Genomic DNA, 14,630 nt, shown 5'->3' on the forward strand with positions numbered 1-14,630 from the left:
CTGACCCTTGGGTACCCCAAACTCCACCACAGTGACTCCAGCAGCTGGAGCTGAGATACCTTTGCACACACTTCATCATCCTTTTGCAGATTAAAAAAAAATGGAAATGGTGGGTCATGGTGGTGAGCTTCAGGGTGTGGGGGCGGGGGCTGGCAATGACATCTTCACCCAGCCTGAATAAATTTTCTTTCTTATTAACCACAGGGGAACTAAAAGGAAATATGGACATTTTTCATAGCTGGGCTAGTATCTCACTATTTCACCAGTCAGATACATTAGTATGTGAGAATCTTTCTGGACTAGAGCATGACTTTGATAGAATGTTTACAAGTCCTCACACCACATCTTAAAAAAAAGTTGTGTTTCTGTGCTTGGGCATGGATTTGGGTAACTTGGGAATATTTTATCACTTCTGGGTAAAACTGCCCATTGTCTGTGGTTTGGAGGTGACTTATTGATCAGAGAACTACGTCCATTGAAGTTGTCACTGTAATTGCTTGCAGAATTAGAAGTCACATGGAAGAATTCCTCAGTCAAGAAGCACATAACCTAACATGAAACAGCTTGGGCTGGGTGTGGTGCAGCACTCTGAGTCCAAAGGGAAGCTCGGCAGGGAGCGCAGACATCACGCCTACGCAAGTGGGATGCAGGAGCCCTGGGTTATAATTCCAACCAGGAGAGTGACCTGGGAGTCCCAAACTAGTTGGGAAATCCCAGCTATAACCCCATCTTATGTTAAAAGGGTGCATATGTTCCTCTCCAAGGCCTCCTATGTGTCTAAGAACCCAGATACGAACAAGTTTTCCAATTCTAGTTGGTAATTCTAACATTGAGTTGAGCCGGAGGGGAAACAGCATGTTTCCATGAGAAACATGGAAAAGAAATTCAGGCAGGGCCGAAAGCTACATTCTTGTAGAGCAAGCATTTAACCTTCTCTCTGATCTGAAACACACACAGCCAGGAGAAACACTTCTGGAAGTTATTTCTAGGAGCAGATGGTAAATGGGGGGTGGGGGGGGCGCGTGGGTAGCCTGTGGTGCCTCCCAAGTTCTCCTTCAGCCCACCCACACCCAGTTACCATTTGCAAGCTGTTGAACTGGGACCAGAAAGCATCACTGAAGAAACTCAAGAGGAGAAAGATACATGTGCTTCACTGGAGAAGGTGAGAAGTGTATGGCTGAGTGGGAAAAAAAAAGTCACAGCTCACAGTATCATTGATTAATTGAGTGATTTTAGTCAAGTGAATATTGATACATGGCTGAAAAAGCATGAAAATAAAATGAACACGTACAGGAATTACTATTAACATAAGCGATAACATCAAAACATCTGGTAAAATGCAGTTAAAAAAACAACACAAATGAAATGGAATGTAAAACATTTTCACAGTATTCAAAGCTTTTGTAGAGACTTAGGCTCTAAAAGAGGAGTACTACAGGAAGAAACTAGAGGAAACAGGAATTTCATCCATGTCCTGTGTATCTGCTGGTGACAGGTCAGAACGGCCAGTATGTTATTCCCTGCAGGCTGCCTAGGGTGCTCTCCTGAAACAGATCGCCTGAGCCTCCTGCAGCTATGAAGTTATGTATGACACAGCAACCGGCTACTCGGAGTCTGATGAGAAAAACAGATTTTAGGTTTGGGAAATGGGATTGCTGTAATTCACACATCCAAATGCAAACTGGAGCTCTGATTGAATTCTGCCCTGGGGAGAACTTGGTGCTAACCCACAGGCACCAAGAGCCAAGTGTTACACAAGATATTTTAAAAATAAAATGTTTTTGGAATCCTCACCCTCCATGCTATCTTCTAAGATAACTACAAATATTCTTCAAAGATTTAACTGAGTTCTGCCAAGGACCTCCCAGGACTCTATCCAGAATGATTATTGTAAAGCTTTACAAATCCCACCTTGGCCTTAGTGATAATTAGCAAATCACATGCAGACCTCCTCTCTCGGAAACCAATGATCAGGCCAATCAGTCTACACATTGGTTTTGTTAGATACTTTGTGGAGAAAAACAAAGGTTCGTGCGAGTGCAGCTCTGGACCTACAGATAGCCTCCCTTTTGGTTCTGAAATTGCTGATGTGATAGAGACAAAGCTGCTATGGGTCTAAAACCTTCAATAAAGTAACTAACGACACTCAAGGTCCTAGGACTCTGAGGAGGTGGTAAAACCTGCAGCTGCAATTCACATTTCCAATTCATTTTGAGCTATTTCTGAAGCTGTTGCTTCCTACCTGAGAATTCCCATTTAGAGAGCTGCCCAGCACAGTCACCTGCTCTTCTGTATTCTGTGGTAACTGCTAATGTTCCAGGTAAACCCCTCCACTAAGGACACTGCTGTAGAGAGAGGGCCTGGTTGCATGAGGCACTTTGTCAAAATGAGCAGATACATATGAGCACTGAACTCTCGAGTGAATCAAACAGAACTAAGACCCATATCCATGCACTCAGGAACTTGCTCTGAATTTCAGTTTGACAACAGAAAAGTAGAATATTTCTAATTAGCTAATATATATACACATTGTTTAATCATCCAAAATTACAGGCAAATCACTTAAGGTCCCCAACACTTTACAACGAAAGGTCAGAGAGAACCCCACAAAAAAAGGTGTTAAAAGAATAGGATCACTAAGTGTGACAGGTTAATTATATCAGGATAACTCTCAGGTAGGTAACTAGGCGGGCATGCTGATTTTCATACTGGAATCTTCAAGAGTTAACAGAATCTACCATCCTTTCCTCTGGGTAAGGCTAGGGCCACAGGGGGCCATTTACAGCCTGACTGCAGCATCCTCACTGGGTATAAGCATTGGCCCAGAGGGACAATCATAAAAGTCCTCAAAGTATTGCAGAGAATTGAGAATCCGGCTTTGGGGGAAGAAATTAATATGCACTTTTTAGAACTACTTCCTGTACATTGGACAAAAGAGGTAAGTTGTCTAAGTGAACTGGCTTATATACATCACTGATTAAACATAAGGGCTTTAAGAAATAGGGCACTTGCGAAAAACTGCAGAGATGTTTTGCTTTTGAAACTCTCTCACTGGATGGGGACACCCCACCCATGTCAACTTTCTGTCTGCAGAAATGAAAAAAATATATGTAAAAAGTGCAGGGGGACAGACAGGCAGACTGTTCTGAATTTCTTTGATCTATAGGCAATCAAGTTCAAAGGAACTGTTTCTTTACAGGAAAGAAAAGAACGGAAAGCTCTGTGAGTTTTGCTACGGGGTGTTAGGTTCTAGGGCAAACAAGGACTCTTCAGGAAGGAGAGCCGCACGGCTACACTACCAGGGAAATCCACCTCCCTTGGCAAATGCCTAGGGAGAGCTGCTCCTCTGGGAAGCAGCCTCCGACGGATCAGGAGACCTTGCTCTAGCACACCTTCTAAATGCTCAATGGAGACTGTTTTAAAACCTTGAAAATAAGTGGATGTTTTCATTGTTCTTTTAAAATGCGAAAAGGAAAAAACATGAGATTAGAATCCTAAGCTCTTCACCCAATTTCACAATTCACCCTGACTAGCAATTTGCTGGACTGTTCTAAAAATTTTTTTCATTTGTTTCTTTTTTAACTATGTGTTTTCAAAACTACAGCCTTCTCAGCCCGAAAATCGTCGTCTCTCTCAGGCTCACTGTGGTTTCCTTTTTCTGACACGAAGGCAGGTACAGGCTGCCCCTCCACATGTCTTGGGGATAAGATCATACCCTGGGCTCATAGGAACCAAAACTTTGGGGCATCTGAGACTGGCTGATTCAGATCCAAAGGCAATCACACGGAGAGACTGTGGGCAAAGCCGGAGATGTCTCTCCCCCAGTCCCTTTGCTGTCAGTATTACATAATGGACTTGCACTTTTCCTCCCTGCACTTACCACTTTCTGGGCTTGACCTTAATTGTAAGTGTGGTATGGGTCTGTTTCCATTTAAAGCAGACAGAAAGAAACTACTCTGGACCTGAAAGCAACGTGACTTGCCAATTATTAGAATTTTCTAGTTGAAAGGCATAGATCAGCCAGTAGATCCACACCAACAAGTTGCAAAATGCAGTTTTTGCTGCTGGCTCTCACTTTCTGCCCAATCCCCCTTTTTGTATTTTAGTGACTGCATCGCTGGTGGAAATGGTTTGTCACCTCCTCCTGTGCAGTGGCTGCTGCCCCATACTGTGGATCTTAAAAACCTTCCTAATCTAAATGACCCTTGCCTTACCTGGCCATGGCTACCCTGGGGTTTGGAGCATGGCTATGGAGGGAAGGGAGTGGGAATGCTGCAAGAACAAGCCGACTGGATTACAATGTCCACTACTGACAGGCGCAGTGCGTGTGTGTGGCCCACAGGATTCCCCTGCCCCCACCCCACCCGAGGTTCCCTCCCCGCCCTGCCCCCGTGAGAATCACTTAAACACGGACTGAAAGGTGGGGCACTCGTGGTTTTCATCTTCTTCATGAAGTTTTGAACTCTTTGTTTTCTTGTCCCACTTGTGGATGGCTGTCAGCAAGTACTGGCTCTTCACCTTGCGGCCCATGATGAGGAAGTGGTGGCTGAGGTTGTCCAGCTGGTGGCAGGGACAGTCGGCCCCATTTTTCAGGTACAGCACGAGCTTCTTCAGGTCCTTCTTCTTGATGGGCCCCAACTTCAGAGGCTTCTTCTTCTTGGGGACAATCTTCTTGTCACCATTTTCTTTTTTCACTTCTTTTATTTTCATCCTCAGTGCTAGAGATAGAGAGGACAGAAGAAAAGAGGGGAAGAGAAAGCATTTAGAACACAGCTTTTCTTTTTTTGAGCCTCCAAGTGATTGCGTTTTATCATTTTATTTTATTTTTTGCTTATACTTTCTTCCTTCAAATATATATATATTTAATTTTAGATTCAGGGGCACACGTGCAGAGTTGGTTTCATGGGGATATTGCATGATGCTAAGGTTTGGGCTTCTAATAATCCCATCGCCCAAGCAGCAATTACGGTGTCGGTCATCCCCCCTCACGTCTTTTGGACTCTCCAGTGTTTACTGTAGAACAAAGCTTTTCATCTAGAACAATGACCCAAGTGTACAGCTGAGGTGGAGGAGAAAATGAAAGGCAAGTAGCAAGTCAAGAAACCAGCAGTTTTATCCATAAAAACTAAGGTCTGTAATCCCAGCACTTTGGGAGGCCAAAGCGGGTGTATCACCTGAGGGCAGGAGTTCAAGACCAGCCTGGCCAGCATGGTGAAACCCCATCTCTACTAAACATACAAAAATTAGCCAGGCACGGTGGCAGGTGTCCATAATCCCAGCTACTAAGGAGGCTGAAGCAGTTGAATTGTTTGAACCTGGGGGGCAGAGATTGCAGTGAGCCGAGACTGCGCCACTGCACTCCAGCCTGAGGGACAGAGCAAGACTCCATCTCAAAAATAAAAATAACAATAAAGGTCTCAGTTACCCATTCTGCCACTGCCTCCACCCCCTATTCTGTGATATCCAGTGGTATCTCTCTGTAATGGCCATCGGTACCAGGAGATCCTCAAATAAACTTCAAAACTAAATCACATTGCTCTTTTTAAAAATACAGTGACTCAGAATATCATGCACTGCTTTAAGAGAAAAAAGGGTCCTATAACCCAATTTAATCCACACAATCTGATGCTATTGATCTCAACATTCAAAACAAAAAACCCTGAGTGTTTTGCTTTTATTGTTGTCTTTGTGGAGGCAGGGTCTCACTCTATCACCCAGGCTGGAGTGCAGTGTCTTGATCTTAGCTCACTGCAGCCCCAAACTCCCGGGCTCAAGCAATTCTTCCACCTCAGCCTCCCAAGTAGCTGGGATTACAGGCATGCACCATCATGTCTGGCTTTTTTTTTTTTTTTTTTTTTTGAGATGGGTCTCACTATGTTGCCCAGAACTTCTGGACTCAAGAAATCCTCCCTCCTCAGTCTCCCAAAGTGTTGGGATTACAGGTATGAGCCACCATGCCTGACCATGAGGGTTTCTTTTTGTTTGGTTTTGTTTTAAAGAGCAAGTTACTGGTTTAGTATTTTAACACTGAAAGACCTACAATTCCTTGAAAATTGAGTCCTATAAAATGACAGGCAGAACTATGTGTGTGCACTCAGCAAGGGAAAGTTAAAGATTGCTTCAAATGGTCATGCTTCCTGCATTAAACATCAACGTCCAACCACAACATGGGAGAAATCAGTTTCTACTACTGGGTCTCTATGATGGTAAGATAGCAGGTACTGCTAGTATCAGTCAATCGCTAATCAACCACTAATCCCCACTGACAGGCAGTACTAATCTTCTGCCAACTGAGAAGACCTACACAAAATCCAGATCTACTTTGACTTCCTGGCTGATTAGAGCAAGTCCTGGTGAAGTCCTAATTGATAAATCCAGGTGATGAGCTCTCTTCAAATCCAATATGGTACCAGGGCTGCTTCTGTTCTCAACTCCCAGGAGAATGGGAAACCGGTCCATTCACCAGCTCTGCTTTCTCTTTTCTCTGTCCCAATGGACACTGAATTAACAGTGTTAACCTGTGAGCCACATCCTGTAGCAGTGGCTCCACAGGGGCTACTGATGAAGATAAATGAGCGTGGACGCGCTCTATAAACAAAGCAGACTGAACACACAGTGTCGCTGGTACAATCAACTCCCCTTTAAGACTGGCCAACCCCAGATATTCCCAAAAGAGTTGGAAATCACTTTCTAGGTGCCAGTCACCAGGTAATTTGCATATCCTCTGAATTCTTTTAATAGAAAATTACCAAGCCCCTCTTTTAATGACGCAAGGCTTCCACCCACACACCCTGTGGAAAGTCTTGAACCTGAACTAAATCACAGTGGCTAAGAATTATGAAAGCATGTGACCTGCCAGAACACATGCTAAGTATTTTCCGTGCATTTCCTCAAGTCAATTCTAACAATTCCAGGAGGAAGGCATAATTATTTTCCCATCTAATAGATGAGAAAACTGAGGCATAGGGGGTTAAGTTGGCTTGCCTAAAGTCACTAATCCTAAGTTGAAACCCATGTCTAAATGTGCACTTTTAATCTGGATGTTGTCCATGCTGACTCTATGGTTCCAAAATTCTTTAGAATGAATGGCAAACTTGGAGTACTGATTAAATAGACCAAGAAGATCATGGAGAGGAGTTCAGACCCTCTTCCCAGTTTCACCTACATTTCAAAATAACTTCACTTATGAAATGGCAAAAGAGTGCTTCCTGGTTGAAAGAGACTTCTCTGGCAAAGGAGAAACTGCACTTGTGAAAGCTTTATTATTTAATATTTTAATTTATTTTATTTATTAGAGATGGGACAAATCAATACACACTCCAGCTGACAAGGCAGGCGCCCTCTTTTCTGCAGAGAAGTGAGCCATCATAGTACAGTACCCACCACGTGCTGGGCTCTGAAGATGAGAATGGGATATGTCTATCTATGATTCCTTGTTTAATACTCCCAGCAACCACGTTAAGAAGGCATCAATAGTACTTTATTACAATCAAGGACAAGGACTCAGGTTAAGTAACAACAGCATGAGGCCACAGTTTGTAAGAGACAGAATCAGGATCAGAAGCCACACCTAACCCCAAAACCACTCTCTCCTGCCATACATACCACAACCCAGTTAGAAATGATATTGCTTCAGTGGAAACTATTTCACTCTTCTGATTGTGTTGCTTTCAATCACAATTCAAATCAAAAATTAATGTTCCTTTGCCATGACCATGTAAAGGAATGTAGTTTACATAGGTGGGGGAGCAGTGAGGGAGGAGAAATCAGAGTATGGGAATGTGTTACACATTAGATTTTACTTCTTGTCTTGCCACTTGGCCCCTTTCTTTTTTGAGGTGGGGAGAGCAGGGAAGAAGGCACATATGGCCAGAAATTACTAACATCTTTCTGTCTTTCAAGAGTTTGTCTTAGGGGTGCAGATTACCAACAATGTTGAAAAGATCATGAGCTGTCCCAGGTGGATTTTTCCTCGTGGGTGTGTGTGCAGACTCCCACCATGCTGCATCCCACGGCTGCTGGGGCGAGGGCAGGTGCTGGCTCAGGAGCAGCCCGGAACTGATCACCACCACCCCATCCCATCTTGCTCACAGGGCCCCAGTGATGTTGCCCATGGGCTGAATTTGCAATGTAAATGGTGGTAGTGGACAAACAGAAGCCCAGAAGGTAGCAGCTGGGGCAACCACTGGATACAGTCCTAGGTCCTGGGTTCTTCTTTAAGTCTCAGTTCTCTGTAAAGTGCAGGGCACCATACGACTGCAGGCCTGGTGGATCAACCATCTGAGGAGCCCCTGCTGGGTACTTCCGGGAGACGGCAAGGCTTATCTACAGCACTATCCCCACCCTGTGCTCCCTCCATGCTTCCCTCATTGGGCTAAACTACCACCTTGGGCCCTGGATCTCAGTTCCCTGTAACAGTTAGACCCTGATCTAAAACCAAACAACAAAATTTAAAAATTATGTGTTTTTTTTCTTAAGCAAAATTTCAACATCCTCCAAGGGTAAGACATGACTCCCACCTAGGCATCGCTGCCAGCAAGAATTCAGAGACCCAGAAACTTTGAAAACTCAAAATCTGAGGCTGCAACAAGGGCCTGTCTGGGTCTTTCTCAGGAAATCCATTACATTTGAGTAAGCCATTATGCTTTCATTCCGCTTGCAGTCACACAAACCATTTTTGCTCACAACTTATACTTCCTTGGTAGCCTCCCCTAAGAAGCCTGGCACTATTTGGGAAGCTGAAATGAGAATGAGGAAGTCATCACACACCATCCCAAACCCTCACATTCTTCAAAGCCGTCTCTTCCTCCTGACTCCCTGCTTCTACAAATGGTGCCTCCAACCCTCCCAAGCCTGAGACATCCTATTGATGACTTTGAACGTAAGGCAACCATTGGCCCAGAGCCAGTCATTTCATAACCAGTCCTGTGGAATGGCTGTAGGAATCCAGGAAGGGTCTGTGGGGAAAGATGGCATGGGGTTGCATTAGGAATCAATCTATAACTCATCTGAGTGCAGATGATAGTAGTAATGAAGGGTAAAGTACAGAGAGAAAGAGGGACACCAGGGAGCACCTTCATCAGGTGAAAGGAAGAAGAGTTAATGTAAATGCAATGAAAGGCCCCGCTGGGAAACCAGGCAGCCCAGTGTCATGAAAACCACAGGGTCCATTTAAATGGAGGAAACACCCGTCAACCCTAAGGGCCGAAGAGCTTAAGAATGAGTCTGAAACTAGACCACTTAACTGGGTGACTAGGGGGCTATGGCAACCCATAGGAGGCCAGGATCCAGAGTGGTGAGGGCAAATTCCAGAGAGCAAAAATCCAACGGGAAGGGAAAAGAAGACAGAAGCCATCCCACCAAGCTTCCGGACTGAGTGTGAAGGAGCATTCCCAGGCACACTAGCCACATGGATTAGACTGAGCACATGCAATCGTTCCCACTCTTCTTGAACTCAGTTTAAAATTATAGTCAAAAAAACAAGTTACAAACACATGCAAGAAAGTGGTAAAGGAAACAAGATCGTATCAACAACATTTTGTATGATAGAAAGTAAATGGATGGTAGAATCTAGCTTAAAAGGGAGAAGAAAAGCTAAAATGCAGACAGAGATGCCAGTAAAGTACAGAGAAAAGAAGAAAAAGAGGGACAGACAGGGACGCCAGTAAGAAACAAGCCCATCTGCACAGCAGGTCCCACAAATGCTCCTGAACTGGGGCCCCTGGACACTCCTGGGATTGGCAGCAAGTTCACATAGGGACACTCAGACCCACTCCCCTGGGCCTTGAGTCCAGGTGGCTGCCCTCACCAACTCCAGCAATAGCCACAGGCTTCATTCCATACAGAAGGCCTGTAATCCCAGCTACTCGGGAGGCTGAGGTAGGAGAATCGCTTGAACCCAGGAGGTGGAGGTTGCAGTGAGCTGAGATTGCACCACTGCACTCCAGCCTGGGTGACAGAGCAAGACTCCATCTCAAAGGAGGCCTGAACCTGCAGACAGCCTGCGGCTGGGGTATACTAGACACAGAGGAGGACAGGACAGGGTGCTGCTGTGTGAACACCAAAGAGTTACATGAACGTCTGCAAAGTGAAGAATGAGACACTCGGGTCTTAGAACACTACATTTATATGCCTGTGTCAGAGGATTGGGTGGATTTTCTCTAAAGAAATTATTAGGCTGTTGCAAAAGTAGTCGCGGTCTTTGCCATTACTTTCAATTGCAAAAACCATAGTTACTTCTGCATCAACCTAAGAGTAGTTCAAAAGAAAAGGCCTATGGGCCCTCCGCAAAATTCTCCAGTGAGGCCCAACAAATCACAGGCCCTGCATGTACACAAAGAGCTTCCAACTTCGTGTCTTGCTGTTAAATTCAAATGGACAGTCAAGGTCTGGCAGGTATTTGAGGAAAGCCTCCAAATGTGAATGGCAAAGACCGAACATTCAAAACAGAAAAGGAAGAAAAGGAATTCAGAGATAACAGAGACAACGCAGGGAGTATTAAAAAAAAAAAATCGCTTTTTGCCTTGTTGCACTCCTAAAAGCAAGATGGGTCACCAGTGGCTCTCCTGGAGTCACCCAAAAAAATCAGGCCAGGGTTCTCGCTCTTATCATTACGGCCTCAACATGTGCTGCCAGTGTTTCCATCAGTATGCAGAGGAGGTAGGCTTCATTAAGTTAGACTAAGTGAGCTTCCTTGAATGGATTATCCAGCACATCCACCAAAGGAAAGAAACCATAGTAGCTCTCTGTACATAAAATAAAAATTAAAATTAAAAAAAACTTAAAAAATTGATAATATGGCCAGGCATGGTGGCCCACACCTGTAATCTCAGTACTTAAGGAGGCTGAGGCAAGCAGATCACTTGAACCCAAGAGTTAGAGACCAGCCTGGGCAACATAGTGAGACCCCATCTCTACCAAAAAAAAAAAAAAAAAACCATTAGCCAGGCATGGTGTTGCATGCCTGTAGTCCCAGCTACTAAGGAAGCCAAGGTGAGAAGATCACCTGAGTCTGGGGAGATTGAGGCTGCAGTGAGCTATAATTGCACCCCTGCACTCTAGCCTGGGTGAGAGAGTGAGACCCTCCCTCAAAAAAATTCTTTTAAATGATAATAAATTAGATAAGACTTTTGTATTCCTAAAACAAGAACAGAAATCTATTAAAAGGAATGTTCAGAGACTAGGAAAGATTACTCGGAAATTTAAAATATAAGAAGAAATGTATAATTCAAGACAAGTAAAAAGATGTAAAAGAAAGGAAATAAATATGCAGTACACTACATGGCTCAGCTGCAAATAATATTTACACAATTCTAATAAATTAAACATTCAATATTAACCAAAAGTGTGATATAACTATATTGGAAAGATAGTATAAAAGAGATAAATCTTTAACTTCAATAACAGAAAATCAATAAATAAAGGTTTTAAGATAAGGTTGAAGAGGCCAGGCATAGTGGCTCATGCCTATAATCCGAGCACTCTGGGAGGCCAAGGCAGGTCGATCACTTGGAGCCAAGAGTTCAAGACCAGACCAGACCAGCCAACATGGCAAAACCCCATCTCTACTGAAAATACAAAAATTAGCCTGTGTGGTGGCATGTGCCTATAATTCCTGCTAATTGGGAGGCTGAGGTAGGAAAATCGCTTGAACTCAGGAGGCGGACATTGCAGTGAGCTGAGATCACACCACTGCACTCCAGGCTAGGTCACAGAGCCCAACTGTCTAAAAAAAAATTTTTCAAGAATATTTTTAAAACGTTTTTTAAAAGATAAGGTTGAAGAAATTTCCTGAAAAGATGAACGAAACGACAAAGAGATGGGAAATAGAGGAAAGAAAAAGACAGAGAATCAATCCAAGAGTTTCAACATCTGAGAAAAGGGTATTATATAGCAAGAGAGAACCAAGAAACAAATGGGAGAAAATACCAAAGAAATAATGCAAGAAAACTTTCCAGAAATGAAGAACATGAGTCCTCAGGTTAAACAACACCCAGCTCAAAGAATCATGACATTTAGAAATATGAAGGACAAAAAGAACTCTTAAAATCTTCAAGAGAAAAGAGTAGACATCTAATACAAAGGATCAGTATCCCAGTTGCACTGGATTTATCAATACAGACACTAGAAGCTGAAGGATAATGAATCAATGTCTTTAAAATTGCCAAAGTTTATACTGGGACAAGCTATCAATCAGCATGCAAGAGTAGAATAAAAACATCTTCAGGCATTAAAAGTTTTAAAACATCATCTCCCATGTGTCTTTTCTTAGGAAACTACTCAATGATGTGCTCTACAAAAATGCAGAATTTTTTAATTTATAAGATGTATTATTAACCAGGCACAGTGGCTCACACCTGTAATCTTAGCACTTTGGGAGGCCGAGGCAGGCAGATTGCCTGAGTTCAGGAGTTCAAGACCAGCCTGGGCAACATAGCAAAACTCTGTCTACTAAAAATACAAAAACTTAGCCAGGCATGGTGGTGTGCACCTGCAGGCCCATCTACTCAGGAGGCTGAGGCAGGAGAATTGCTTAAACTCGGGAGGCAGAGGCTGCAGTGAGCTGAGATCATGCCACTCCAGCCTAGGCAACAGAGTAAGACTCTGTCTCAAAAAAAAAAAAAAAAAAAAAAAAAAAAGCATTATTAATGTTACTTTTGATTGAAAAGCAATAATTGTATACACTTATGGGTTACAATGTGATGTTTTGTATATAAGAAGGAATGATTAAATCAAGCTAATTAGCATGTCCATCATCTCACTTCCCTATTTTTAAAAATGCAGAATTAAACAAGGCACAGGATTCAGGAAACCAAAGGTCTAACCTAAGAAAGGAAAAGGAAGGCTTAGGATGGTTTTTCCAGAACAACTGTGTGGCAGGCTGTGATGTGCTTAGATTGAGGGATGCTGAGAAGGCTGGAGACATGTGTGTGTCTGAGAGGATGTTTCAGAGGAGACTGACACGTGAGTCAGTGGGCTGGAAGAGTAAGATTCAGACCTCAATGTGGGCTGGCACCACCCAATCAGCTGTGAGGGCAGTCAGAACAAAGAAGGGAGAAGAAGATGGGTATTCAGCTTGTGGAGTTTCCGCTGTCCCTCCCTTCCCAATAATGGCTGTTTCTCTCCTCCTGCCCTTGCACATCAGACTCCATGTTTTTCGGCTCTGGGACTTTGGAGCTTGCACCAGTGGCCTCCTGGGGGCTCTCAGGCTTTCAGCCTCAGACTGGGGGCTGCATTGTTCTGAGGCTTCTCTGGTTCTCCAGCTTGCAGACAGCCTATCGTGAGACTCTTCCGATCCTGTGAACCAATGCCCCTAATTAACTCCCTCTCCCATCTTCTGTTGGTTCTGTTTCTCTGAAGAATCCTGTCTAACAAACAGGCATAAAGCTCCATCAGCCCAGACCAATGGCAGGAAAGAGAACTCAGGCCGATTTCCTGATGCATATCTGCCAGAAAGGTTGGGGCTGAATTCATAAGATAAACATAAGTAAGTGGGCGAATAAAATGGGGCAGTTACTATCTCCAGGAAAAACAAAACGATGTAAAAGAAAGGAAATAAATATGCAGTACACTACACGGCTCAGCTGCAAATAATATTTACATAATTATAATAAATTAAACACTGAATATTAACCAAAAATGTGATATAACTATACTGGAAAGACAGTGTAAGAGAGAGAAATCTTTAACTTCAATAACAGAAAATCAATAAAGAATGTCTAAATATTAAAAATAAGAAATCAAATTATAAACATGTTATTTATTTGCTCCAGTTTGCTGAATATGAAGAAATCACTAAAATCCTTGAAAATTATTACTTCTAGGTCATAGGAACTAGAGGTGGGAAGGGAACTGCAGCTTTTGTTAAAAACCTTTGGTTCCAATTTAACCTTTTAAACTATATTTATTTTGAATCAAAAATTTAAAATTTAAAAAACTTACTCTCTAATAAAGAATGTCAGTATATATAAAACGTAAATGAACCACAAAATGTCAGATCATGAAGGAAATACAGAGATTTTACATCTCCAGACCCTTCACCCTCCATTCAGCTGGAGCAACTTGGCTATAGTTAGGACTTCTTAAGGGTTTTGAGTAAGAATTCTGCTTTCTCAACCAGCTTTTTGTTTCCTTTTTTTTTCTTTTTTGAGAAGGAGGAGGGAGGCAGTCCACTGATTTAGTCAATCCCCATCATTTTTCAGATAACAAAATCAACTGGGTTAGAATGCGAATTATTTACTTAGAACTGGAAGATACATTAAATCTGGTTCAACCGATGCTCAAAAGTGAAGTCATTTGTTAGCTTTGCCTGGAACCTGCTCCCTGCCTCTCTGCCCAGAGCTTTGTGTTTTATACGGCAGTTCCTCCAGTAGGAGAGCAAGAGGGGATGAATCGGGGCCTAGCCATCTGGGATGACAGGGCAAGCAGTTGGATCAATTTTTTCCGAAAGGTGCTGATAATAAAAAATCACCCAGAGGCAGATACCAGACCACACACTCTGATTCCTAAGAGACTTGCTTTTTCCCTAAATGCCTTCTCTTTCAGAGGGGCCTAAAGTTCCCAAAGAGACAGATGACCTGAGAAGTAGAGGGCAAGTTAGTCACAGTGAGGCTGGCAAACTCTTTTTTTTT

The 14,630-nt window shown here is 43.2% G+C and overlaps 1 protein-coding gene across 1 annotated transcript in view; it reads right to left on the minus strand.

The window, feature by feature from the left end:
* Positions 1–1,211: 1,211 nt before the first annotated feature.
* Positions 1,212–14,630, minus strand: part of SFRP1 (secreted frizzled related protein 1) — a 47,142-nt gene continuing 33,723 nt past the window's right edge. The window contains exon 3 of the mRNA XM_017885331.1: positions 1,212–4,718. Coding sequence (XP_017740820.1) covers positions 4,399–4,718 — 320 coding nt within the window. The 3' untranslated portion in view covers positions 1,212–4,398. The remainder of the gene's footprint in view (positions 4,719–14,630) is intronic.

Source organism: Rhinopithecus bieti, unplaced genomic scaffold (genome assembly GCF_001698545.2).
Source record: "Rhinopithecus bieti isolate Rb0 unplaced genomic scaffold, ASM169854v2 scaffold_13689, whole genome shotgun sequence".
NCBI classification, from domain to species: Eukaryota; Metazoa; Chordata; class Mammalia; order Primates; family Cercopithecidae; genus Rhinopithecus; species Rhinopithecus bieti.